General features: G+C 41.8%; 1 protein-coding gene across 1 annotated transcript in view; it reads left to right on the top strand.

The window, feature by feature from the left end:
• Positions 1 to 27,348, top strand: part of vps41 (VPS41 subunit of HOPS complex) — a 51,465-nt gene that overhangs the window by 15,806 nt on the left and 8,311 nt on the right. The window contains exons 6-23 of the mRNA XM_037534187.1: positions 3,695 to 3,757; positions 4,458 to 4,523; positions 10,266 to 10,385; positions 11,624 to 11,770; positions 12,845 to 12,911; positions 13,002 to 13,099; positions 14,717 to 14,846; positions 16,583 to 16,698; positions 17,425 to 17,481; positions 17,598 to 17,659; positions 17,740 to 17,821; positions 18,326 to 18,418; positions 18,534 to 18,661; positions 20,282 to 20,426; positions 22,978 to 23,019; positions 23,133 to 23,183; positions 26,163 to 26,300; positions 26,421 to 26,475. Of these exons, the coding sequence (XP_037390084.1) occupies positions 3,695 to 3,757; positions 4,458 to 4,523; positions 10,266 to 10,385; positions 11,624 to 11,770; positions 12,845 to 12,911; positions 13,002 to 13,099; positions 14,717 to 14,846; positions 16,583 to 16,698; positions 17,425 to 17,481; positions 17,598 to 17,659; positions 17,740 to 17,821; positions 18,326 to 18,418; positions 18,534 to 18,661; positions 20,282 to 20,426; positions 22,978 to 23,019; positions 23,133 to 23,183; positions 26,163 to 26,300; positions 26,421 to 26,475 (1,660 nt within the window). The remainder of the gene's footprint in view (positions 1 to 3,694; positions 3,758 to 4,457; positions 4,524 to 10,265; positions 10,386 to 11,623; positions 11,771 to 12,844; positions 12,912 to 13,001; positions 13,100 to 14,716; positions 14,847 to 16,582; positions 16,699 to 17,424; positions 17,482 to 17,597; positions 17,660 to 17,739; positions 17,822 to 18,325; positions 18,419 to 18,533; positions 18,662 to 20,281; positions 20,427 to 22,977; positions 23,020 to 23,132; positions 23,184 to 26,162; positions 26,301 to 26,420; positions 26,476 to 27,348) is intronic.

The following is a 27,348-nucleotide window of genomic DNA, read 5'->3' as shown; positions in this document are numbered from 1 at the left end:
TTTTAAATCAATCCTATAGAATTCAGAGCACCACAGAAGAGCTCGTCCCCACAGTCGTGTGTGAAGCCTGAGGCCGTATTTTGAAGAAGAAAACACGTTTTTCTGCAGTTTTAACCACAATAATCTAAACATGACTATGGAATATATAAATTAAATGACACAAAGAAAACAAAAGCCAAATAAATATAATAAAATATGTAATGAAAGTTCCCCAGAAGTCGTGTCACTGGTGTTACCACATAACAAAAAGTCTCTTATTTTGAAATAAAAGTCACACTGATGACGTCACTCAACCCCCTTTGACCTGTTTTCTGAGGATCTATGGAGAAAAGCTCATGGTGAGTCCACTGTGTCTCTCAGTTCTCAGAGATCTTCTCATTCAGCTCATGATCTCATATGAAGCTTCTAGCTGACGTCACTGGTGTGACCGACTTTATTCTGAGGTCACTGTGGAAAAAATAGAAACACAAATGGATTAAATTCCATATTTTAGTGGACGTTCCCTGATGGACAGCGTGTGGTTTGATGCTCTGTAAAATGCGTTGATCATTAAAAACGTCTCTGGTGTTTCCTTTATTATGAGTAACACCAGTGAGGATCAGTAACACCTATGGATAAATAGGAAAGTAGACGTTTCTGTAGAATGACCTATATATAAATATATATATATATTCCTAGTTTGTCTTAATGGCAGAATTTTGGAATTATTACCACAGTCATTCAGTGTCCAGGATAATATTGCTCAGAGAAAATGAAAGGTGGGCATCTTACAATGATGGGGGGCTTCTTTGCTCAAGTTACCCTAAAGAAAAACTAGATTAGAGCTTTTCTACATTCAAAAAAACCACAAATGCGATAATGAATAAAAGAATAAAATCTAGACTTTCGATGGCAATAACTTCAGCATCTTCATGACGGACAGGCGCAGTATCAACTTTACTAATCCTTGGCACAGGAACAAACATGAACACAGCAAGCATGTTTTGTACCCATGTTAACAACATTTAAAATAAAGCCTCTCCTCGTCCACCCATCCGTGGTTTCCTTCACTTGCTGTTCTCCCTTATCTGCTCTGCGATCTGGACCCCGGGCGTTAAACGGGGCTGCTCAGGCTAATCAGCAGCACGGCGGGTGGCTTTCTCGGGCTGATCTGAGAACAGATAGCCCCTCGCGCCCAGCGCTTTCACAGCCAAACGAGATCTTTGTCGCGTGCGCTGTGACTCTGCCAATTAAAATCGATGCGGCAGCTATTGTTCGCTCGCCACAGGTGCTAATACTGGTCTCGCTCAGCCTCCGTCCTGATAGCCGAGATATGTCAGACATGACACGCTTTTAGGAGGAAACGGCTCCGGAACCACGTCTTGGAGCTTATTTGTTTGTTTATTTATTTCTTCCGGTTTTAAAATTTGTTTGGCTTTGTACTTCTTGAGCTGCTGGGTAAAATCTCACCGTGTCTCAACAGGTGAGGAACTTCTTTGAAACTAGGGTCCAAATGATGTAACGCTTAGCCAACCAAATCAGGTGATAAATTTAAGGGTTGGGAAGTGTTTTGTTTTATCTACTGATTGCTGGAAAAATGCATAAAGCTGTCTAAAATGCATCAAACAGCCGTCTGTAGCATGATGATAATACGATAAAGGGCTCAAATCATGGAAAAAGTGAATCTTCCTCACTTTTTTTTTTTTTAAGTAATAGTTTGATGTAGCTTGCAAATGTTTTAAAAGTCCATAGAGTCCAAATATCTAAGACTAAGCTGCACAAACTGCCTGTTTTTATTCACCTATTCAGTGTATGACAGTTTAACCCGTCCCGTTTAAGCTAAATTTATATGGAGTGTTTCCCTCAAGACAGGGTAGCCCAGGGGTTGACAACATCCAGCTCCAGAGCCACATGCGGCTCTTTTACTGCCCTCTTGTGGCTCCACAGCTGAATCAGATCAGTAGGTAATGATAAAATAATCCTCCTCTACAGTAAAATGAAGCTCTGCTGATCCTTCAACTCAGTTTAACAGTAAACGGTCTTAAACGCTGGAGTTGATGTAGAACTGCTGATTCACCCTTTAACCCTGAAACACAAATCTCGCCTAGGGAGTAGCTAATAAAAAGGCAAAGAGAGAGATTTAAGACGGACATGGATGATTTGGATACGAATTGACTTATTAGTGTTTATAGTCACTCCAGCTTTCCTGATACGTTTAATCTGCAACGAGAAACTGACCAAACACTAAAAGTTGCCAAGATGTAGTCAACTTCTCGCTCACCAGCTTCTTGTGCAGATTTTCCCGTTCCACCTTAAATGGTGCAGCAGTTACATTCTGGTGCGTCAGGCTCCATTTAAGGTGGAACGGGAAAAACAAGAAACTGGTGAACGGGAAGCAACTTCCTCGTAAATCAAACTTTGAGAGACATTTTACTGAACATGTGCTAGTTTTGTTTCCTGCTGGAGATGTGAGAAAAGCAGCTATAGCTGAGCTGAAGCTGAAAGCAGAGCAAAGTCTGCGTTTACGTTTATATTTTTAGCCTATACTAGTGCATCAGCACATACTTGAATTTTGTTGAAATGACAGAATGCTTCTTCTTAACATTTGGCTTGCTGACCCCTGGGGTAGCCAATTAAAACAGAAGTTGTTGACATATCGCTGTTGTCGGAAGAAAACCTCGTATCTCCAAAATGGGAACTTTACAGGAGAAGGAAAAAACACTTCACTTTCAATGGAGGTCAATGGAACCAGAATTTTTCCCATGTCATTTTGGGGAATTTCTTTTAGGCTATTCATCGTGAAATGTACAAACAATGTAAAGAGTAACTTTCAAATTATGTCAAAAACTGAAAAATGCCAAAAAACAGAGATTTGACCACAAAAATCTTTGTGTTTACGAAATTTACCAATAAAGCTAGGATTGCTGTGAAGCTCCACACCCAGTGCTGTGGTGTTCATATGATTGAGGACTTGAATTTTCTGCTGATTATTTAAGAAATTTGAGCATTGAAAAAGGAGAACTGAGTCCTGTTATGACGGATCACAACTTTTTTTTTTTTTTTTAACCATATTTGTCACAAATTTTTGACCATATTAAATATCAGTTACATCTAATCAGTATCAGCGACCGACTGTTCATATTTGTCAGGGTTTAGAAAGAAACTCGCCCGTTATTCTCCTTATTAATAATAGCTTGAAAACAGCTGGCAAGACAGAGTTTGACGGGCAGAATTTCACAGTAACACAACAAAAACAGCACAGCACAGAGGTCAGCAGGCCCGACTGGCATGAAAGAGTTTTTATTCCCGCTCAACTTTCTTTTAAGATCTCATACTTTGTGTTGTTTTTTTTTTGCCCGGCTCGGACAGGCAGGTGTAGGTGAATTGCTATGTTAAGGCCAGCTCGTAGCCGTCGGGGACTGCAGCAGAGCCGGAGATTAAGACCGCTCTATGAAGGCTTGGCAGGGCAGAGGGAGTTGACCTGTCCACTAATTGGGAGCCTAGCGGATGGTTAACTAGTCTGCCGACAGATGTGATGTTTTTGTGATGTCTGGCCCGGGTTGACCTGAAAAAAGCCAAATAGATCTCGGCTTTGCAGTTTTAGCATTTTAGCTCTTAGCTGGTTTTCTTGGATTATATATATTTTTTTTTTTACTTATTTTGTTTTGGGTTTTTTTTTTCTTTTTTTAACACCGTTTTATCCCTTGCCTTTCAGGTGCAGGTATTTGGCCTCTACACCAGGGAGGGCTTCCACGAAAACTTTGACTGTCCCATCAAAGTAAGTGATCGCCGTTAACTCGCTCACGGTTCCCCTGCCAACTTGTTGGCGACTGCCCTTTGGATTTGACTCCCTGTCAGAACATTGTTTCACTAAATAATGATTTCAGGCCCTCTGCGAGTTTTAATTGATTTCTCCTGGGGGTCCTTAGCTTGGATAACTCTCCGATATTGCTCAGAGAGAGGGGTTCTATGGAGGCCAATGCCGCACACATAGAAAAGCAAGCAGTGGCTCACAGTAAACCCGAGCCAAACCCTGCAGTGATGTCTTTTGGTAAATAAACGGGGCTGTGAGGATCCCTGTCTAACCTTAAAATCTCCAAAGTAAATCTTGAGCACATTAAGAAGGGACAGTTCTTGGTTTTAATGATATATCATCCAAACCATAATGATATAGCTACAGCACTCAACTGTAATCAAATCCCTTTCACACTGAAAAATTCTGATAACAGTGCAGTTACCACCAAAGTTCAAAGTAGCCATGCTATTTATGCCTTTTTAGAGCTCTCTCAGTTGAACTATGCACTTACCAACAACGATGAAATCTATTTCAGTGATATACGATGTACTAAACTGAAAGGGGATTTTTGTCTTTGTAGGTTATGCGTCATAATGCAGGTCATAATTTGAAAAACTATTTATTGCGTTACACTAAAATGTAACTGATTGCAATCTTTTGTGCACTTCTCCTTCTGATCCAGGTGGTGGCGCTACATCCTCAGTTCAGCAAGTCAAACAACAAGCAGTTCGTAACTGGAGGAAACAAGGTGAGAGATTCAGGAAAAAAGCTACAGACTGAACTCTATTCATTGGGTGAGCTGACCTCCCTGTAATTCCTACTGAATTTGAGCAGGTCATTTTTATGACTTCAGTTGCTCAAACACCATTTCTTTCACAGGAATCGCAGTTTCTTTCAGCTGCAGCGCTCCAAATGCACCTTTTCGCCTTTTTTCAGGACACCACCATCTCTGACTCTTTGAGTTTTTAGCAGCGGCACTTCATCTGAAGCGTTTGAAAGGGGGTGGCGGCTCTTTGCGTTTCTTAGCAGTGAACCCTGCAGCTTCTGTAGCTCCGGCTGTTGGGGCTAAAACACACTTTCCATCTCGGCCTTGTATCAGGGTCAGAGAGAGAGAGAGAGAGGGAGGGAGAGAGAGAGAGAGAGAGAGAGAGAGAGAGAGAGAGAGAGAGAGAGATCCATTTTCTTAAAGTGTTGTTCACCAGGAGAGGTGTTGTCTCCCCCACACACAACAAATAACAGTCATTACCCAGAGTGCCATAGTGTCTGGAACATGTAGAACACATAGACTAAACAAATACACACTCATTTTTCAGAGGACGCCACAGTAGCCAGGGATGAATACAAGGATCGTGTCTTTCTAGCAGCTTGCAGAGCAGAACATTAAAAAATAAATGAAATTACTTTTATAAAAATCTTTAAAAAAATACAAAAGTAAGGTTTACATATCGCGTCTTAAATTTATCAGCAAGTCACGTTTCTGCACCACCTTTGTTACGAATTAGACTTTAAATGGACGGATGTACAGTCGTCTGTATATATAAAGGTTTGAACCCTCCTGATCACCTCACAGATTTTGTTGATTTTCTACACATTTAAATATGGCATTAAATATGGCACATTTATTTATTTATTTATTTATTTATTTTAATTTATTGAGTTGAACATAAAAGAGAGAATAACAAAAGAGCATAAAATTGCAGATTAACATTGAGACAAATGATAATAAAATGTGTTCTTTTTTCTAATATGGTGAATTCATCAAACAGTAGTTGTGTTTTAAAATGCGGAAGAAAAACAAAAAACAAAACACAACACATGTACTATGTCAGGGGTACCAAACTTTTACATACAACAACCTCTTTAACTCGTCGAGACCACCGGTGGGTCCAAACCGCTCTTGGTCATGTTCTTCATAACGTTCATACTCCATAAGCTCCATTCAGAAGCTGGGCATCGTGTGAGGCTGTAGCTCTTCTCTCCAGTCTAATAGACGGTGACGTCATTTTAAACCCTTATAATAAAAGAAGCTGAACTCAGTTTGTTTTTCTACTGAAAGTCGACCCGTTTTTCCCCAAATCTGGGCTCTAAACTATAAACAGACGGCGTCTCTTCAGTGATCTGCTCTGGAAACATCACTTTTAGAGAACAACACAAAGCGCGTCGGAGATTTTTGGCTTTCAGCAGTGAATTGTAAGCATATAGTGATGTGTGGAGATCATAGAACACACGTTCTGTTAATCTGAGGGGAGATTTTAAAACGAACAAACAAATAAATAAATAAATAAAATAAAAACGTACATTTATTTCATGCAGTTACTGAATAATTCGCCTTATGATTTGATCATGTAAATTTCAGATGGACAAACCAAAACATGCCCTGGAGAGTAAAAGGTTAAATGGCCGGCCCACCCATGCTGTCCGTGCCATGATCTGCGCTCCGACGATTGCAGCGCTCGAGATTTTAAACTTCAGATACGTTTTGAAACTATTTTGTTATAAAATTCATTGATTTCCTGATCACTTTGTGCGGTGTCCTCTATAAAACGGTCACCACGTGCCGCCGTCCGAGAGGTAATGAAATGGTTTTGTCCAGTCCTAACTGGAGTTGGAGTGTGTGTTGGAGTTCGCTGCCTTTGGCTTCCCCCTCCGCTGATTTCCTCCTGTTTCCCCGGCTTAAGATCCCCATAATGCAGCCTTGCCATGAAAATCAATACGGCTTCCACTGAAGACACATCTTGTCAAAGGCAATTCAATTCTGTCTGCTCCGCTCCTGGAGTGTCATCTCCTATTGCTGAGCCGTGATCTGTTAACGTAGCCAAAAGTGCGGAATCGGAGCCACATTGAACAGCCTTTTCTTTCTGTCAGCTCTGAATTCAGTCAGGTCAGGTCAGGGTGTTTGTGTGTGTGAGAGTGAAACCACTTTTTGCTTTCAGCTGGAGTGGCTAGGAAACTGCGGCATGTCTGTCACTTTTCCTATATACTGTAATTTTCACGTGAATTGGCATCACATGTAGACAGTTACTGTAAAACCTTCCCAGTGAGGTTATAAATGTTTGTAGAAAGTTTGTTCCTTGTCGTAAAGCAGTATAGCGAGTCCAGGGTCCTGACACTGGTCTGAATTGAGGTTCGATACCTTGCAGCGTCCTGAGCTCGCGTCCTGTCGGAAAGTGCCGCGGCACAGCGTCTCAGTTTCTCCTGGACCCTTTTCCATGCACTGTGAAAAATGGGATCTTGTCTGGTGAAATGAGCTTGAATTAGTCAGTGTATCTAATATTTCTCATTTCAAGGTGGTTGTGCACTTATTATTAGATTGTTTAACTTTAGTTACTTGTTTTCCTTTTTTTTTGCTTTCATTTTATTAAGGAAACTGACTGAGCTGTGTTGGCAGGTAACTGCTTGCTTTTTTAAGAAATGTGTTTGAAATCAGAAAAATCATCTGCCACTATAGTGAGATCAATTTACTTGATAAAATGACCTAAAACATGTAAACAGTGTCTGGAAATAAGCTGGGTAATTATAATAAGTGCAAAATCATCATAAAACAGGACATGTGAGATACATAGACTGGATTACGATCATTTCACCTGACAAGATGCCATTTTTTTGCAATGTGGTTCTTGCTCAAGTTTCAGTAGCACGCTGAGTTTGCATTGCTCTGGAGGCTGTTGGGGATTCAGACAGACTGATAGATAGACAGAATGGATAGACTGACAGATAGACAGGACGGAGAGACAGACAGATAGACAGGATGGATACACAGGACTGATAGACAGACAGATAGGTAGACAGGATGGATAGACAGAAGAATAGATAGGTAGACAGGACGGATAGGTAGACAGGACGGATAGACAGACGGATAGATAGGTAGACAGGACGGATAGACAGACGGATAGATAGATAGACAGGACGGATAGACAGAATGGATAGACAGACAGACAGACGGGCAGATAGATGGACAGGACGGATAGGCAGACCGATAGATAGACAGGATGGATAGACAGACAGATAGATAGACAGGATGGATAGACAGACAGATAGGTAGACAGGACAGATAGACAGGACAGATAGACAGGACAGATAGACTGACAGATAGACAGGATGGGTAGACAGACAGATAGATACAGGACGGGTAGACAGGACGAACAGATAGGCAGACAGAGAAATAGAGACAGACAGTTAGATGGATAGGTAGAGAGACAGATAGACAGGCACTTTACTGATCCCAAAGGAAAGTTAGCAGCCAGTATCAGTCACACAACACAGGACAGTAATAATAATAATAATAATAATAATAATAATAAGGGTGAAATAATATAAAAAGAAGAACATCCACAAAAATCCACAGCCACATAAACAAATCGAAATGTACAACAGCCTGCAGTATCTGACTATCCTGAGATGAACAGGCAGTGCAGCAATGACTGTGCAGGTAACGGCACATAACGACAGTACTGAATAAAAATGTGCAGATATGGTACCGAAATGAAGGGTTTGGGTGTGGAGTGTCCAGATGTGTCCAGATGTGAATTGGACAAAACGCACAAAATGTCTGGTGTTTTCATCTGTGCTGTATTTTTATCTGTGTATTTAGTGTTTTTCCTAAGAAGCCACCTCAGCAACTCTATTTGCACTTACTTAACAACGTAACGCAGTTTGAAGCCACATGGGATTATTTCCGCATGCAGTTAGTATTACGCTGCTTAATGTCTTGCTTTAAGCTGCATGAGCCTCAGAGTTCAGTGGCAACAAGTACATCTTGGCTGATAGGCTGCATTTGGCTTAAATGGATCAACTACTCCTTCACAGTGGTGTAAAGATTATAACATCAAGGGTTATTGTGTCTGTATATGCTACATATCCTCATTATCCAAAGCCAACCCACACCGCCGGCGTACACACAGCAGCTGGTTACGGATCAGCACCGAATCACAGCTGCGACTACACGCGAGCTGTTTGACGGTGCTCTGTATTCTGCTGCCATCTGCTGGGGTAAACTATGACACTGGGTATTGAGGAACCTGTTTATAGCGCTGCCTGTTCCTTAAATAAACCATTATAGAGCAATTTAATTGGATACATTTACCAGAATGCTTTTATTTATATGTAATTATACATGCAGCTGTTTTTCTTGATTTTACCTAACTTTTAATGTGATTTTGATATGTTTAGCTATTGTTTCTCTTCTGTTATTTCTTTTATTCATTTTGAGTGTAGCTCTTGTTGCGTCGTGGCTGAGCAGCGCTCATTTTTCAATTTATAGTTTATCTTGTTTATTTATTTCCTTTTTATTAGTTTTATCAGATCAGTTAATTTACTATTATGATTGTTGGTATAAATTTTTTAGCATTTGATGTTTTTACTGTCCAACTCCGCAAGCCCTGATTTTTGCATTGGTTCAGCTACAGTGTATATGAGTCTTCCCAGTGTGCTCAGAATATAAATAAAGATTGATTGATTCATTGATTAATATGCAAAAGTTAACCCCCTAACGCCCTGATCAAATCGCATGTTTTGAAAACTTACATGTGGTTGGTTAGTGTAGTGGGTAACACCTCTGCCTTCTACACTGTAGACTGGGGTTCAGTGCCCCGCCTGGGTAAACACCCTACACTATACCAATAAGAGTCCTTGGGCAAGACTCCCAACACCACCTTCACCTCCCTGTGTAAAATGATCAAACTGTAAGTCGCTCTGGATAAGAGCGTCAGCCAAACGCCATAAATGTAAATGTAAAATATGTTTAAACTGCTAAGTTTTCATGCAGTTTCTATTTATTCGCTACATGTTTGGGGAACTTTTGCACAGGACGTTTTATTTTTATTTCCAACATGGTAAAATCTGTAAACAAGCAGTAATTGTGCATTAAAACGTGCAGACGTGTGTTCTAGGTAGAGAGTGTGTTCATTTATTCTCACTCACAAAATCAACACAATGGGTAATTTGACCAGGGGCGCCCAAACTTTTCTATATGACTGGATTTAATACACAAATAATTAAGACATTTAATCGTGTCTGGAATGGTGAACGGAGCAGCAGATGATTCTTAGATGACTGCTTGACGTTTCAATATCCATAATGTCTTGCATTTCAACAGTGAGACATCTAGAAGCAGATAAGTTGACCAAAAGTCCTCTAAGTAGATAAATACAATATATTATTTCTCCATAAATAACTTCTTATTGTCACTTTATGTGTGAAATATATAAACGATATCCTAAAGTCTAGCTTTGAATCTTTATTTATATATATATATAAAGCGTGAGGTCGGTGTATCTGCTGTGTGGTTTGAACGGCTTTTCGTGTGAGATATTCTGCATTCTGTTTATTTTATCATAACTTCCTCCTCATTTTTGTACAACTTGCTCAGTTATTATGGAATCCTCAGCTCTGTTCATCATTCGGGAGTAAAGTCCCGGACTTCCCACTAATTGTGTCGTATTTGTGAAAGCAGTGGTTTTTGAACAGTGGTGTGTTTCTCTGCCGCGTCTAGTTGCTGCTGTACGAGAGAAACTGGCTGAACCGCTGGAAGACGTCCACTCTGCACGAGGGAGAGGGCACCATCACCAATGTCAAATGGAGGGCCAACCTCATCGCCTGGGCAAACAGTGTGGTAGGTCTACACTTCATAAAGAGGGAGGGATATCACACACGGTGTAGTGAGAGCAGCTGGTAAGTAAACCCACCGCAGTGGTTGAGGTATGTAATCCTGCTGGCTGCACCAGCTCCATACATGTTGGTCGTACCTCCAAATGGGTTTGTTATCGGTCCAGAACAAATGCATGCAAACAGGCTTAACTCCTGTAACTTATTTAAAACTCAGCACTCGGCTCCAACCATAGAAACACAGATCAGGCTTAACGTTCTGACCACCTCCTCGTTTCTACGCTCACTGTCCACTTTATCAGCTCCACTTACTGTATAGCTGCTCTCTGTAGTTCTACAGTTACAGACTGTAGTCCATCTGTTTCTCTGATACTCTGTTACCCTGTTCTTCAGTGGTCAGGACCCCCATGGACCCTCACAGAGCAGGTACTATTTGGGTGGTGGATCATTCTCAGCACTGCAGTAACACTGACGTGGTGGGGGTGCATTAGTGTGTGTTGTGCTGATCTGAGTGGATCAGACAGCAGTGCTGCTGGAGTTTTTAAACACTGTGTCCACTCACTGTCCACTCTATTAGACACTCCTACCTTGTCAGTCCACCTTGTAGGTGTAAAGTCAGAGACGACAGCTCATCTGCTGCAGTTTGTGTTGGTCATCCTCTGGTCCTTCATCAGTGGTCGCTGGACGCTGTTGGCTGGATATTTTTGGTTGGTGGACTATTCTCAGTCCAGCAGCGACACTGAGGTGTTTAAAACCTCAGCAGCACTGCTGTGTCTGATCCACTCACAACAGCACAACACACACTAACACACCACCACCATGTCAGTGTTACTGCAGTGCTGAGAATGACCCACCACCCAAATAGTACCTGCTCTGAGAGGGTCCACATCAATAGGCTGGTGGTGCGATGCTGCAGCCAGACCCTTCTCACGTATTCCCTTAGTTTAGCTAGTTTCCTCAGAGCCAGACGTGATCTTCTGCGTCTGAGGACAACCTGTTGAACTTCTGGTGCTGGATTTACTTACCAAATCTACATTTCTTGACCAGTTTGCACCACACACACATACACTGCATTACGGTTTATGAATCGGTACCTTTTTACAACGTCATATCAGCAGATTTGCTTGGTCTTTCATGCTAAAACCACTCTGTAGGTTCCTAGATTGACACTGCCTATTATTACGTTTCTGTGTTTTGGGCGAAAGCTTTCAGGTTAAAGCTGTTTTTCTCTCTTCTCTCGCTCAGGGGGTCAAGATCTACGACATCAGCAGTAAGCAGCGCATCACCAATGTGTTGCGAGACAATACAAGTCTAAGGCCTGATATGTACCCCTGCAGCCTCTGCTGGAAAGATAACACTACACTCATCATTGGCTGGGGATCTTCCATAAAGGTGGGTTCAACTTAAAGGCACGCTCCAACCAAAATGAAAGGTGTGACCATCGCTACATCTGTGGTAAACGTGCCTACTCGCCCCTACAGTGGTGCCACTTTAGTCACTAGAGCGAAGTTTTTGGGTTTAGAGACTTGGAAACCCCTCATTTTGTGGTATATTTTAATGGTGGAAGGACCTGTTAAGTACCAGCGCTCTTGGGAGGCTACATGGGTGAGAATTTTTCCTTTTCTCCACTGGCTGGCTAATGCAGAAGCAAGCCTCTTAGCCAACGCTACTGCTAGGAGGCCAAATCTTGTCTGTATTCGTTAGCTTCTACGTCAGTGGTGAGCTCACAGTTGGGAATTCTTTATCACAGTGGGGAGATTCCCAGCAGTTGTAGTGTTTGTTTGTTTGTTTATTTATTTATTTATTTATTTCACTATTATTTCCTTATTTAAATAAGCTCGGTCCTGTCATTAGTATACGGTCAACGTATCAGTGTATCGTCATTAGGGACATTTTTTTTCTTTTTAATTTTTCTTTTTTTTAATTTTTTTTACATTATTTGAAAATGGTGACTGTAAATGAGAGAAGCCCATTCATGCCAGGCAGAGGAGAAAAGGTCCGAGACTTTTTGCAGCAGTGGTCAAAATTTTGACTTTGTGCCAAAATAATGACACGTTCTCTAAAATATTGCCATATTACCTAAAAATAATGACTTGTTTTCTTGAGATTTATTATGATAAAATTCTGAGGGTCAGGAATAAATAAACTACTTATTTTAAGATATAAAATCAATATTTTGAGAAAAAAGTCAGATAAGTCATTATTTTAACACTACATTGTTATTTCAGCATAGTGCATCAGTAGTTTGAGAGACAGAGAGGAGCTATATTGTCAACATTTGCCTGGCGGGAATGAGATTTCATGAAAAATCGTCCAAAATGACCTGATTTTAAAATCTCACTACCTTACCAGTGAGAACATGTACTTCTTTCTCCTGTAACGTTACTGTATTGGAGGTTGTAACAGTGATTTCTAAAAGAGGGGATGAGTGATGTCAGATTTTAAGTGAATCTATTTTGGTTTCAGATGTGTGCCGTGAAGGAGCGAGACCCTACGGAGATCAGAGATTTACCCAGCCGCTACGTCGAGATTGGTATCTCCATAGTGCCTCATAGAGCCATAATAAGAAAACTCCGTTGTAAAAATGTGCTGATCTGAGTTTTTTTGATCTGGTCTCTTGCAGTGTCGGCGTTCGAGACCGAGTTTTTTATCAGCGGACTGGCTCCTCTGGCTGATCAGCTCGTTACTCTTTACTTTGTTAAAGAGAATTCTGAGCACATGGTACGGTTCCTCGTTCTGTGTCCACTGTCCAGTGAAGCCTAGATGTACTGCACACTTTTGTGTTTTTGCTAATCTTATCTCATCAAGGCGATTGAGGACTAATAATAATAAGTACCTGATGAGCTGGAGAAGATATAAAATACATTTTTGAATGTACAGTGCTGTGCAAAACTCAGAGACCACTGTGAATCCATTTAATATCCAGTCAGAACGACCATTTAATACTAGTTATCTGTTTTTCAGTATCAGGGAAAAGCTTAAATGACAATATATGATTAAATATAATATCAGATATTTGAGTGTTCAGTGCATCGCTCTACCTTTATTCCAGCTTCCACTCTTTTCAGGAGACTCACTTTCAGCTCCTCTAAGAACCTGCAGACACGCCTCCAAAGCTCAGTCTGAGAAGCTGGTTGATTTTCTGAAGTAATCAAACCCATTCAGTTGTGTTGAGGTCTGGACTCTGGGGCGGTCAGTCCATCGTTCAGCTTCTTTGTTTGATGTGTCCGTCTCCTTTTCTCAGTGAGGCTCTTCTTGATCAGCTACACGTCCTTTCAGACCCACAGCGCTGAGCGGTCTTCTCACAGTGGAAGGACGGACAGAAGCACCTGTGGATGTTTTCAGATCTGGAGCAGCTTGATCTTCTCCTCTCTCTCAGAGATCAAAGCTTTCAGTGCTGTTTATCTGATGGGGGCAGTTTTGGGGTCTGTCAGGTCTTGCACGCTTGTCAGTTTCATCATTTTAATCAGGGCTGTCAACGTTGACACTCGTAGTTAATCTGGAAACCTAATTTTTTTAAAAGGCAAATTAATCATATTGCCCAGTTCGACCCCGAATTTCTCCCGTAATCCCTGCGCTGATTTGCTGAAAGGTGCAAGCATAAATAACACGATGACCGGGGAGACATCCGCTGGTGTGCTGAACGGCAAGTTTAGTTTTTAAAAGCTTAGAAGTTTAGATAAAACTAAACTTCCACCTGGAGCTGGATGACTAAAGGTTACTTCTCTAGTAACCTAGGATTACTACTATGATCACTGCAGCCAGGGATCTACCACCTTTGTTGTTGTTTAGCCAAGTGTCGTAAAATAGTCTGACATTCAAACACAGTCCTGCAAACACGGCAGAGCTGAAAGTTCAGCCTCTCATGGTCAAGAAGAGGAGAAACTCATCCAGGATGTGTCCACACGCTGGAGTTCAACTCTCGAAATGATAAAGCAGGTCCAACACGCCAAAGAAGGCACACTGAAGGCAACGCTGGCACAATTTAGCCAGGCCTTTCACTGCCGTACAATTCATCAATTGTTTTTACTTCTTTTATCTCCCCCAAAAATACAAGTAAACACAATTTAAACCTCACAGTTAATCATGATTAATCACAACCTATTACTGTGATTCATTCAGTCAGTTTTAATTGACACCACTACTTTCAGTAATTTGTTGAATTAGTTTTGAAAACCTTTCCCTTTCCTTATGCGCACGGACTATTGTACATCTAATCTGCTCAGAAATATCTCTTAGAGATGAATGACTCAGTCATTTCAGACTGAGATCAGAACCTGGATTAAGGATTGTCTCTGACTTCTGTACAGAGAGTTTAACTGAGTGCGTCTGTCACAGGAGGAGGAGTTCCGAGCACGGCCACGCTTGGACATCATTCAGCCGCTGCCGGAGAGCTGTGAGGAGATCTCGTCTGATGCTCTGACCGTTCGCAACTTTCAGGAGAACGAGTGCCGTGACTACAGACTGGGTAACAAGACACTGAGGGAGAGAGAATGAATGAAATGTTTGGTGATTTAAAGATGTCTACACCTCATCCACATCTCAACAGACTCACTCTGATCTTACTGCACCTTCCAGCTAGGAAATCTATACTTATGCATATAGATTGACATCTTCTATCCATATCTTGTATAATCTGGGAGATTTCTGTATCAGTATTCTATCCACTGCATTTCATTTATTTATCTAGCTCAGACTCACTAACTGCACATACGGAAACGTGGGCAACACTATATATATCGTAGTTTTAGTTCATAACTTATTACTGTAAAACTGTATATTGGAAATGGTGCAGTACTCTAAACATTCTGACCACCTCCTCGTTTCTACGCTCATTGTCCATCTTATCAGCTCCACTTACTGTATAGCTGCACTTTGTAGTTCTACAGTTACAAACTGTAGTCCATCTGTTTCTCTGATACTCTGTTAGCCCCCTTTTACCCTGTTCTTCAGTGGTCAGGACCCCATGGACCCTCACAGAGCAGGTACTAATTGGGTGGGTGTCCATTCACTGTCCACTCTATTAGACGCTCCTACCTTGTCAGTCCACCTTGTAGATGTGAAGTCAGAGACGACAGCTCATCTGCTGCTGCACAGTTTGTATTGGTCATCCTCTAGTCCTTAATCAGTGGTCACAGGGCGCTGCCCACAGGACGCTGTTGGCTGGATATTCCTGGTTGATGGACTATTCTCAGTACAGCAGCGACACTGAGGTGTTTAAAACCTCCAGCAGCACTGCTGTGTCTGATCCACTCGTACCAGCTTCAGAAGAGGCTTCCTTCTGGGACGACGGCCATGCAGACCAAGTTGATGCATAGTGCGGCGTATGGTCTGAGCACTGTCAGGCTGACCTCCCACTTCTTCAACCTCTGCAGCAATCCTGGCAGCACTCATGCATCTATTTTCTGAAGCCAACCTCTGGATTTGACACTGAACACATGGACTCAACTTCTTTGGTCGACCCTGGCGAGGCCTGTTCTGAATGGAACCTGTCCTGGAAAACCACTGTATGACCTTGGCCACTGTGCTATAGCTCAGTTTCAGGGTGTTGGCAGTCTTCTTATAGCCTGGGCGTCTTTGTGGAGAGCAACAATTCTATTTCTCACATCCTCAGAGATTCTTTACCATGAGGTGTCATGTTGAATATCCAGTGGTCAGTGTGAGCGAATTGTACCCAAAACACCAAATTTAACAGCCCTGCTCCCCATTCACACCTGGAACCATGTAACTCTAATGACGACGACACAATTGGGCACAATCTGGACCTGTTCACTGTGAGGTGGACTCATTTGTGTTGCCAGCTATTTAGACATTAATGTCTGTGTGTTGTTCTTTTCAGAGGACAATAAATCTGCACTGCTATACAAGCTGCACACTGACCACTTTAAGTTATATCTGAGTTTCTTTTCTTTTCTTCACAGACTTCTTTAGAGTCTGTGTATATGTATTTCTTTTTTCTAGTTTATATATCTTTTGTAGTTAAATTCTTCCAGGGGGGCTATGCACCCAAGATTTCACTCACCTTCGCACCTGTGTAAATGTGTTGAGACAAAAAGACGTGATTTGATTGGCAAAGAGTCCATGACTTTGATTTAACAGCCCATATTCTACCTTTTAATTGGGTATGTAGGCTTCCTCTATGAATCGGGTCTGGTGAACTGGCCTAGAGGAATTAAATGGGCTCTAAATGTTTCTTGTCTATAGAGCACTCTGAGGGAGAGTCTCTGTTCTACATCATCAGCCCTAAAGACATTGTGGTGGCTAAAGAACGAGACCAGGATGACCATATCGACTGGCTGCTTGACAAGAAGAAATATGAGGTCAGTGTGTACCATCGTTAGCCTTGTATAACTTTATTATTATATTATTATATAAGAACCTCATTTAACTTTTCGGAGAGATGTGCGGATTGTAGGCAAAGCGAGTTTATTTATGTAGCACCTTTCATACATTGCTGTCATTCAGAGGTCTTTACATATGAAAAAATAATGTTGTTTAAAAAAAAATCAATGAGAATAGAAATTAAAATGACAAGATTCTGATACATTGTCTGTATAACAGACCCATAAATGTGTAAACGCAGGTAAACGTTGTGTATAATCACTTCCAGCCCCAACAGCTCTGGGTGACATGTTAAGTGATACTGTAGGGAGGAAGAGGAAAAGTCTGATTTTTGGTGGACCTGCACTGCTTTACATCCTTTTTCTATTTGTTTATATAGTGTGAATCTAAGTTTTGTTTTTAGCTAACTGGAAAAACATCATTAAAACATGTTTCAAACAATAGATTTAAAAGTAAAAGGAAAAGCATTCAATTAAAAATCTTATTAGAAAATCTAATTGGGCCAGAGAGTCGGCCAGAGAGTCGGCCAGAGAGTCGGCCAGAGAGTCGGCCAGAGAGTCGGCCAGAGAGTCGGCCAGAGAGTCGGCCAGAGAGTCGGCCAGTGAGTCGGCCAGTGAGTCGGCCAGTGAGTCGGCCAGTGAGTCGGCCAGTGAGTCGGCCAAAAAACCATGCTAAAAGATTGTTGATGTCTGAATATGTTCCAGGAGGCACTGATGGCAGCTGAGATCAGTTTCAAGAACATCAAGAGGCACGATGTTCAGGTACAGACTGTCTGATCGAAGGTTCTAAAGTATTAATCTTTAAAGTACATCACTTTTATAATCTTCCGATCAATCTGCAATGTGTCGTTCTTATTGAACGTCTTCTGTATGAGCAGAAAATCGGGATGGCCTACATCAATCACCTGGTGGAGAAGAAAGACTATGACACAGCTGCTAGGTACTGGGACAGTTTGTATTGCATTTAAAGGTTAAATGTTGGGTGAAGGGAGCTGCGACGTCTCTGTGTCCCGTTTACAGAAAGTGTCAGAAAGTGCTGGGGAAGAATATGGATCTGTGGGAGAACGAGGTGTACCGGTTCAAAACTATCGGACAGTTGAAGGTAAGTCCACGAGCACTGAACTGATTTTATGCGTGTTGGTAAAGATTTAGAAAGAGTGTCAGTGGATCGTGTTCAGACACCTGCTGTGTTTACATGCATTTTTAGTTTGTTCATGTTCTTCGGTCTGAATCTTGGCACTTATTTGCACCACATTATTAGCGATGTTTTCACTGACACTAATAAAACCATAGATTGTCAATATTGGCCAGTGTTTGTTTGCCAATGACTCCTGCTTTGAAATTACAATATTTTTATATGATTTTTAGAATCTATCGGTTTATCATGCTTTTTGATGCTCATTCCAAGAAACTGGCTGCTTTTTTGTGTCACTGTGATGCCTAAAAACAGGTTGACCCTTTTATAACCCCTGAGGGCATCCAGGATCTGGAGGATTCTCAGACTGACCTGCCTGTAGTTCACTAGTCCAATAAGGAGAGCTTAAAGCTGCACACCCTCACTTTGTGCTGTTCATCTAAAATCCCCAGTCTTTCTCTTTTCCTCCAGGCCATCAGTCAGTACTTGCCCAGAGGAGACCTGCGTCTCAGACCTGCCATTTACGAGATGATCCTGCACGAATTCCTCAAGACTGATTACGAGGTGGCAAAGAACATTTGAATTATTTTAGTAATCTAGAGATGAAAAGAGAAGTGTGGAATATCATCGCAAAGGCCAGAATGTAGTTCTAATCCACAAGCATTTCTTCTTCCCTCAGGGTTTTGCCACACTGATCCGTGAGTGGCCAGGAGAGCTGTACAACAACATGACTATAGTTCAGACTGTGACGGACCACCTAAAGAAGGACCCCACCAACAGCATTCTGCTCACCACTCTGGCGGAACTGTGAGTAGCAGAAAAGATGGACCTGATTAGTTTTCTGACTTGGTAACTAATACAGCTGATCTCAGCTTGTTCGAGGTATTTCTCTGACCTGCTAAGATGTCGGCACATCGCCCCCTTTTACCCTGTTCTTCAGTGGTCAGGACCCCATGGTGTTTAAAAACTCCAGCAGCGCTGCTGTGTCTGATCCACTCAGGCCAGCGCAACACACACTAACACACCACCACCACGTCAGTGTTACTGCAGTGCTGAGAATGATCCACCACCCAAACAGTACCTGCTCTGTGGGGGTCCATGGGGGTCCTGACCACTGAAGAACAGGGTAACAGAGTATCAGAGAAACAGATGGACTACAGTCTATAACTGTAGAACTACAGAGTGCAGCTATACAGTAAGTGGAGCTGATAAAGTGGGCAATGAGCGGAGAAGCAAGGAGGTGGTCAGAATGTTACGCCTGACCGGTGTAGATTAATGTAGATTTGGAGGAATGGTAGGAGTAGTGGTAAGCGTGGGGTGAGTGGCAGTCGAGGAGGGATGTGACGAAAAAAAAACATTTTATTTAAGACAAAGTCTAAACACAGTGATGTAGGATTTACAAACACCGACCTAAACAAGCGGTACAACACGGCAATATTGGGGCTGAGCTAATCGTACCTCAGAAAGAGCACGGGGACCGTGCCAAAGACATGAACAGAATCCAAGAAAAACGACCTTAAGCTGTGTTGTTTTTGAAGTCAGGACTAACTGCCAACACAGGGAGCAAAACTAAGTAGCTACTCTAGACTAACCTTCCCCAAAATACAGGGGACGGCTCCCGGACTCCGTGGTGCAATGTAGATGCACACCATCTCGCCTGTTCTCAATCCGAGGGGAATAGTATGAGAAAAATGGAGGAAAAGGGAAAGTGAGAGCACTAGACAGAGCAGAAAACAAACGGTGGCAAACGAGTGAACCGGTAGGCTGATACACAATTTGTCCACGCTGCTTTTGAATGGGAGGCTCCGCCCATTTTGCTGCAAGACTGCTTGATTGGCCGGCTGACAGCACGATTGACAGCTCACTCTATGTATAGAGAGGGAGAGAGGGAGAGCGAGCACACGGGCGGAGGGGAGAAAAGAGGGAAAAGAGGGCAGACACATAACTAAGATGTTGTAAAATAGATTTAATTAAATGCTGCTTAATTTGCACTACTGAAGTTTTGGCCTCCTAGTACCTGGATTACCTTTTTTTTTAAAAAGTCAACCTACATTAATTTCAGCCAGTCGTTTTTCTTGCCTGCAGTTAAGCAAATGTCTGTTTATCAGCCTTTGTCCATACTTATGTATTATAATTGGTCAGAATGCATATCATTAATTTACACAGTCTTTTTCATTTAGCCCCAAGTTTTGTAAAGTTCTCAGGGTATCACTCCTATTCCGGCATCACTGCTGTGCTAAGAGTGGTCCACCCTTAAAATGTCATGTCAGTGGTGGTCCTGTGGTGGTCCCTTTCCGTTGTTGGACCGGGTAGAGTGGGGCTGATGAACTGTGCAGCCTACAGTCAGTAGTTGTAAGTTGTACCTAAATCATGTGGTGTATGGTAAAACTGGCAGCTCCATATATGTCTGTGATGTTCCTGTTTTAGATACACGTATGACCAGCGCTATGATCGAGCGCTGGAGATCTACCTGAGGCTCAGACACAAAGACGTGTACCAGCTCATCCACAAACACAACCTGTTCTCCTCCATCGAGGATAAGATCGTCCTCCTCATGGACTTCGATAAGGAGGTGAAACATCACAAAGATGTTCTTCAGATGTTCTTTATCTCATTTCCAGGACCTAATTTAAGAACTTCATACGGTAACATGAAAAAGTGTTTGGTTTCTTCTACCTTTGCATATTTATCACACTTGAGGTCTTCGAACAAAATTTAATATGAGACAGAAAGAAAGAAAAAGGTTATCCAGCCCCACATGGCCTTGTGTGAAAAAGGTAATTGCCCTTGTTACTTGATGAACCAGTTAACCAAATTAGGTGGTAACTACAGTCAGTTAAACCAGACACACCCAGGCTTGATTTCTGCCAGCCCTGTTGAATCTGAACATCAGTGAAATAGAACCTTTCCAGCTGTGAGAAGTGGACCATAAGGTCTCAACAAGCAGCACAGTATACCATGTTCAAAGGAAATTCCAGCAGAGGTGAGAAGGTTTTTGAAATGAATCCGTCTGGAATGGATTAAAAATCACTTCTGAGGCTTTGGAGCTCTACTGAACCACAGTGAGAGCCGATGTTTCCAAATCCAGAAATCTTAGAAGTGTGGTGCAACTTCCCAGAAGTGTCTGGCCTACCAAAGTTCCTCTAAAGGCAATGACTCATCCAGGAAGCCACTTACAGAACCCAGAAGAACATCTAAAAAAAAATGCAGGTGTGTCTTGCCTCAGGTAAGGTCAGGTAAGGTCAGCATTCATGATTTCATCGCTATAAAGAAACTGGGCAGAGCTTCTTGATGACCCCTAAGCTTTTTTGGAAAAATCTGTGCGCAGATGAGTCAAAAGCAGAACTTTTTTTATGAAGAGGCATCATGTTACACTGGGCATGAAGCTTAAACAGCACTGCACGAAAAGAACTTCATACCAACAGTCAGGTAGTCCAGCATGGTGGTGGTAGTATGATGGTGTAGAGAAATGGTTCAGGATCTAGAAGACTTGCCTGGAATGTCCGGTCATCATTCGTGATCTGAAACTCAAGCACATTTGGGTAAAGCAGCGAGATAATTATCCAAAGCATAAGAGCAAGTCCACCCCTGAGTGATTTAAAAGAACTGCACTGGCTGAAAAGGCTGCAAAAAAGAGCTGACCAATATTCCTTCTGACTGACCGCCAGTATAGGAAGTATTTGGCACAGTTGCTAGGTCATTCTAGAGAAACGTCCACTGTTCTGTCTCTCCATAGGAGTCACTGGTGTTACTGATCCTCACTGGTGTTACACATAAGAAAAGTAACACCAGAGACGTTTTTAATGAAAAATGCATTTTACAAAAACGGCTGCTGCAGAGCATCAAACCACACGCTGTCAATCAGGGAACGTCCACTGAAATATGTCATTTAATCCATTTATATTCTATTTTTACAGTTACACAAGAGTAAAGTCGGTCACACCAGTGACGTCAGCTAGAAGCTTCATATGAGATCATGAGCTGAGTGAGAAGATCTCTGAGAACTGAGAGACGCAGTGGACTCACCATGAGCTTTTCTCCATAGATCCTCAGAAAACAGGTCAAAGGGGGTCGAGTGACGTCATCAGTGTGACTTTTATTTCAGAATAAGAGACGCAGTAACACCGGTGACACGACTCCTGGGGACTTTCATTCTATATTTTATAACATTTATTTGTTTTTTGTTTTCTTTGTGTCATTTAAATCATGTATTGCATAGTCATGTAGAGATTATTGCAGTTAAAACTGCAGAAAAACTTATTTACCTCAAAATATGGCCTCAGCGACGAGCTCTTCTGTGGTGCTTGGAATTCCGTATAATCGATTTAAAAACCAATGTTGCTAAATTGAGGCTCAGGAAGGTGAAATTGTTCAAATGAGTTATTGTTTTATTTTAAAATCTATAATAAATGGATAAATTGTAACCCGAACCTGTTTTTCAAGTGTAACATAGCTGTAAATGCCAGGCACACAAAAACACACGATTTCAGAGAGTGACTCTGCTCCTAAAGGTGGCACAGCCAGTTATGACCTTTTATGGAGGGTAATGCCCTTTTCACGCTGGGTGGCATAGGCGTTGCATAACTTTTTCCTTCATTAAATGAAACGCCCATTAAAAAGCCCCTTTTGCTTCCTCACGTTCGTGTCTTATTACATTCTGTGTGAGGATCTGAAACCGTTTAGTGGGACAAACATGTAAAAACATTAAATATGACTTTTTCACAGCAATGCAGAAGGAGCTGATTTTTATCGTCAGCTAACCGGAACATGCAGAAACGGAAACTATACCTGCTTGAAAGATGCAGTGATGCCGCTAATGATCACATAGTCCTACGCTTAACTGAGATTCTTCCGGCGAGTTCCAGTTAAGGCGTGTTTATAAATAAATCCTTTTTTTATCAAACAGTCTAGAAATACGAACGTTAAAGCCGGATGCTTTAGTCTAGGCTTATTTGATGGGCTTGCTTAAGGAGTTTGATACCAGGATCTGACGTTCATCATCAACAAAGTTATAGATTCTTTTTGTTGATGTTGTTGTGTTTTGGATGGCAGCGGCAGGAAGCTTTGATTAATCGTGGCGTAGAAATGAAAGATGTGTCTGCTTGTTTCTCTCTCGTTTCCAGAAAGCTGTTGACATGCTGCTGGATAATGAAGATAAAATATCGGTGAGCTCACCCCGCTGCCCTCTGTCTTCTGATTAAAAGCACACTAACACTGTTTACTGATTCATCTCTCTTTCTCTGTCTTTCCTTCTCTTTCTTGTGCTTTTCTTTGTCAGACCGACAGAGTGGTGGAAGAGCTGAAAGGCCGGCCTGAGCTGTTGCATGTGGTAAGCTGGAATGAACCCTCTGGTTAAATAATCAGGGATTGTTTTATTTAACGTACAAGAGACAGACAAGTAAGTTAAGACGAGACAAGCCACGAAGAAAAAAAAAAAAAAAAAAAACGACAACAGACAGTATGTAAGGCAAACAAACAAAACAAGACAAGCCAAACAAAAAAGAGGTAGTAATAATAATAATAGTAATAATAAGTAGGCAGTATTGCTTTGCTGTGCATAAGAAAGGGAGAGCCAGGGCGCCCCCAAGGACCCCCCACCAACCGTTTTCTGTCTTCTCCGTACTCTGTCTCTTACCACCACAACCCCCTCACCCCCACACACCCCTAAAGTCCCAGCCTGCTCTCCAGCACAGGCTGAGCATCACATCAGAGCCCCTTTCCAGGTCTTTTTTAAAGGATTCCTATGAAGTGCCCACCGGCCTTTGTCCGGTGTTTGTCAGTGAAAGTCGCTGATTTTGCGCTCTCTGAGGAGGCAACAGAGCTCTCCCGTGACGGGAGGGGAGCAGTGGTGGTCCTTGAAGGCGGTACAGAAAAACAGCTCTGGATGGGAAGCCCCCGTAGGACTAACGGTCTTATAACAGCTATTTGATAGCAGCACACGTGAGCAAGTGAAAAGAATAAGTAAAACATGCTGCCAGTGTTCAGATCCCAGAGGAGCACAAAATACACTCTACAGAGTTTCTGTTTCATTTTTCTGGTCTTAAAATAAAATGACTCGGTTCTTTTTTCTGAAACCTCTCATGAGCCGATGATACAAATATGTATTTGTCAAATGACTAAGCAGCCAGCTGTGTCAGGAGGAGTTTACCTTACCATGTTCCCCCTAGTTTTGACTTAGTACTGAGCTAAAACTGACACTGAAGCACTCCGTAATGGTTGCATTCATTTGTCCTTTGTTGTGTTAAAACGACATTTTAACAGATTAAAGCTGCACTATGTGTTTTTTTTTATGTTTAAAATCATAAGACGTGTTACAGACTCAGGAGAAACAACACACACTACAATAAGTCGCCCTGTGAAGCCTGAAATCGTCGTTTAAGCATTTTGGGTTGGGAGTTTTTCAGACCACATCATCATGTCATGTTAACGTCCCCACATATAGGCTCAAAAGAAGGTCTGTAAAAAGTAAAAGTACGGAGCCCTGCTGGTGAAATCCCAAAAATAATGCATGGCCACGGCATATCAACACATAAGAACCAGGGCCGGATTCACGAAAGCTTTATTAAAACACTCACGAAAGTTCTTAAGACTCATAAGAATGTTCCTAAATGCAATTCTTAAGATGCTCTCCGATATTCTCTTAAGATGAGTATTTTCTTAAGATTTCTTTATTTTCTTATGTAGGCTGCGCTGCATTTTACCATGTACCATAAACGATGCGAGATACATGTGGTATCAACTGATGTTTTATCCATTATTTTATTTTTATTTCGTTTATTCCGCTCAGAGGAGCAAACCAAACATTTAAAACTACCTGTACTTAAAATTATTCTTAAGAAAACAATAAAGAAAAGAAATGAGGATAAAACTTAAGAAGTTATTTGAAGAACAGTCAAGTTTTTTCCTAAGAATGAAGTTATGAAAAACACACACTTTCATGAAACCAGCCCCAGATCCTAACGTGTGGCCACAACTTAGTAAGGTGTGGGAATGAGATCATGCCTTATTAAGCCCTGGCTAAGGCGTAATTATCTCACTCGCACACCTTACTAAGTCGAGGCCATGCATTATTTGTATAAGGGATGACATCAGCAGGTCTTCGTAAAGAAGATTTAATGATTGAGTTTCATTCATTCGCTCGGAGACGGGGTCCAGAACAGCTGACGCCACTAAACGTTCTTCCGCATCTTGTATCTAATTATCTAATTAATCTAATTATGTGTCTAATTATTTCCACCAGGTCTCCAAAGCAAAGCTTGTTTAGCCAATTTGCTCCCTAGTGATTTTTTTTACCTTCGTCCAGTAACATCACAAATTCGGATTCGCATCAAATGTGACGTTTCATTTGATTCATAATCAATATAGTCATCAGGGTCGGGATCGCTACTGAAAAATTAGTAGTTAGCTGCTTTCCCAAATTTTGTAGCAGCTACAATTGAACTGCTTTTTTTTCTGGAAAAGCTACTTTTTGAAAAGTATTGGCTACTTTTTAGCTACTTTCAAAGTGCGGCGGTCAGAATGTTTCTGAATCTCCACCTGACGCACCAGACAAGCCCAAGTGACCGTGTGAACAAGACACTGCATTTGATCCTGTGCCAGAAAGAGACACACAATTAAAAAGCTGCAAATAAACAAAAAGATCACCAGAAAGTGTTCAATCAAACTTACACACCCAAAGGTGTGATATCCAACGAGAATTTAGACTGAAGGTTTGTCCCAACAAAAAACAACAAAAACTGGATACAAACCAAACAGTTTTGTCAACTGTTGAAATAAAACTGCTCCATTTTAAACATTTTACCAAGACGTGCAGACGTGACATTCAGAGTCCTTAAAACTTCAACACTTCAGCCTCAAAATCCACATCAGTGACCCTGGTTCTGTTTGGGGTGAGAATCAGAGCTGCTGCAGCTCCACAGCAGAACTAGATTTTAGGTAAAATAACATAATAATCCTCCTTTGCTGTAATATCGTCATAACGCACAGTTCTAACACCGTTTTCTCAATAAATGGTCTTAAATTCTGGAGTTAATGACGCGCAGACGGCGAAATGGCAAAGAGAAAGATTTAAGACGAGCATCAATAAATTGGAGATGAATGGACTTTTGGTTAACATTCAGCTTGCCGACCCCTGAGCTAAGCCTACTAGTACGGGTTGATCAGCGCGTGGGACCCGCGCTTGACCGCTTGCTCGAACTGTCCACGGCTCAGTCAGGATTGCGTAATCTCCACCAGCCCAGTTCTGTGGTAGTGCGCTACTTGGCTTAACTCCCCCATCCCTGATAGTCATCATACTTTTTTCCTCCAGTACCTGCACAAGCTGTTCAAGCGAGACCACCACAAGGGCCAGAAGTACCATGAGAGGCAGATCAGTTTGTACGCAGAGTATGACCGGCCCAACCTGCTGCCCTTCCTGAGGGACAGCACCCACTGCCCACTGGAGAAGGTACAGCCGCAGCGCATTATTCTTTCTTTCTAACCACGAGATCATTGATCACCATCGATCTCATATTTTGCCCGAATGTGCTGTTCGCAAGTGAACTATGTTTTCCTTCTTCTCTTTTAGGCCCTGGAGATCTGCCAGCAGAGACACTTTGTGGAAGAAACGGTCTTCTTGCTGAGTGAGTGCGAGCCTTTATACATTTACTGGAATAAATAATGTTAAACGAGCTGACCCAGCAAATGTAGGAAAGTTCAGTCTTGTGCAAAAGTCACGTGTCAAATTAGGTTTTATTGATTTTCTAAGTGAAGATAAGCAAACGTACAATTTAAATGTGCGATTTTTGAAGATTAGTGTGCCATAAATTTTGCACAAGACACCTTTTATGTTTTATTATTTTTCCAATATGTTGTTGTATTTCCATTATGTCTCAAATATGGTCATCCGTTCAGGGCAGGGGTCAGTAATAGCAACTCTCGAGCCACATGCAGCTCTTTTACCGCCCTGTTGTGTCTCCACAGCTGAATCAGATCAGTAGGTAATAATAAAATAATCCTCCTTTACAGTAAAGTAAAGCTCTGCTGATCCTTCAACACAGTTTAACAGTAAATGGTCTTAAACGCTGGAGTTAATGTAGAACTGCTGATTCACCCTTTAACCCTGAAGATCAGCGCAGACGGCTGGTCACCATAGCAACACAGACGACAGTCTCGCCCAGCTAGTAGCTACGAAACGGCAAAGAGAAAGATTTAAGACAGACATCAATAATCTGGAGTCTAATTGACTTGTTTGCATTTATAATCACTCCAGCTGGTTTTCTGATACGTCTAATTTGCAACGAGAAACTGACAAACACTAAAAAGTCACGAAGTTGAAGTTTCTAGTTCTAACTGTCCCGTCCACCTTAAACAGTGCAGCAGTTACGTTCTGGTGCGTCAGACACCTTTTAAGATGAAACCGGAAAATGTAAACAATAAGCTGGAGAATGAGAACCTGAGAAGTTACGAGACATTTTACGAGAAACTTCTGTTTTTGAGGAAAAGTTTCCTGCTGG

Source organism: Pygocentrus nattereri, chromosome 24 (genome assembly GCF_015220715.1).
Source record: "Pygocentrus nattereri isolate fPygNat1 chromosome 24, fPygNat1.pri, whole genome shotgun sequence".
In the NCBI taxonomy this organism is placed as follows: Eukaryota; Metazoa; Chordata; class Actinopteri; order Characiformes; family Serrasalmidae; genus Pygocentrus; species Pygocentrus nattereri.
Note: the sequence above shows the minus strand (reverse complement) of the source record. Positions and strands in the feature narration are given on the sequence as shown.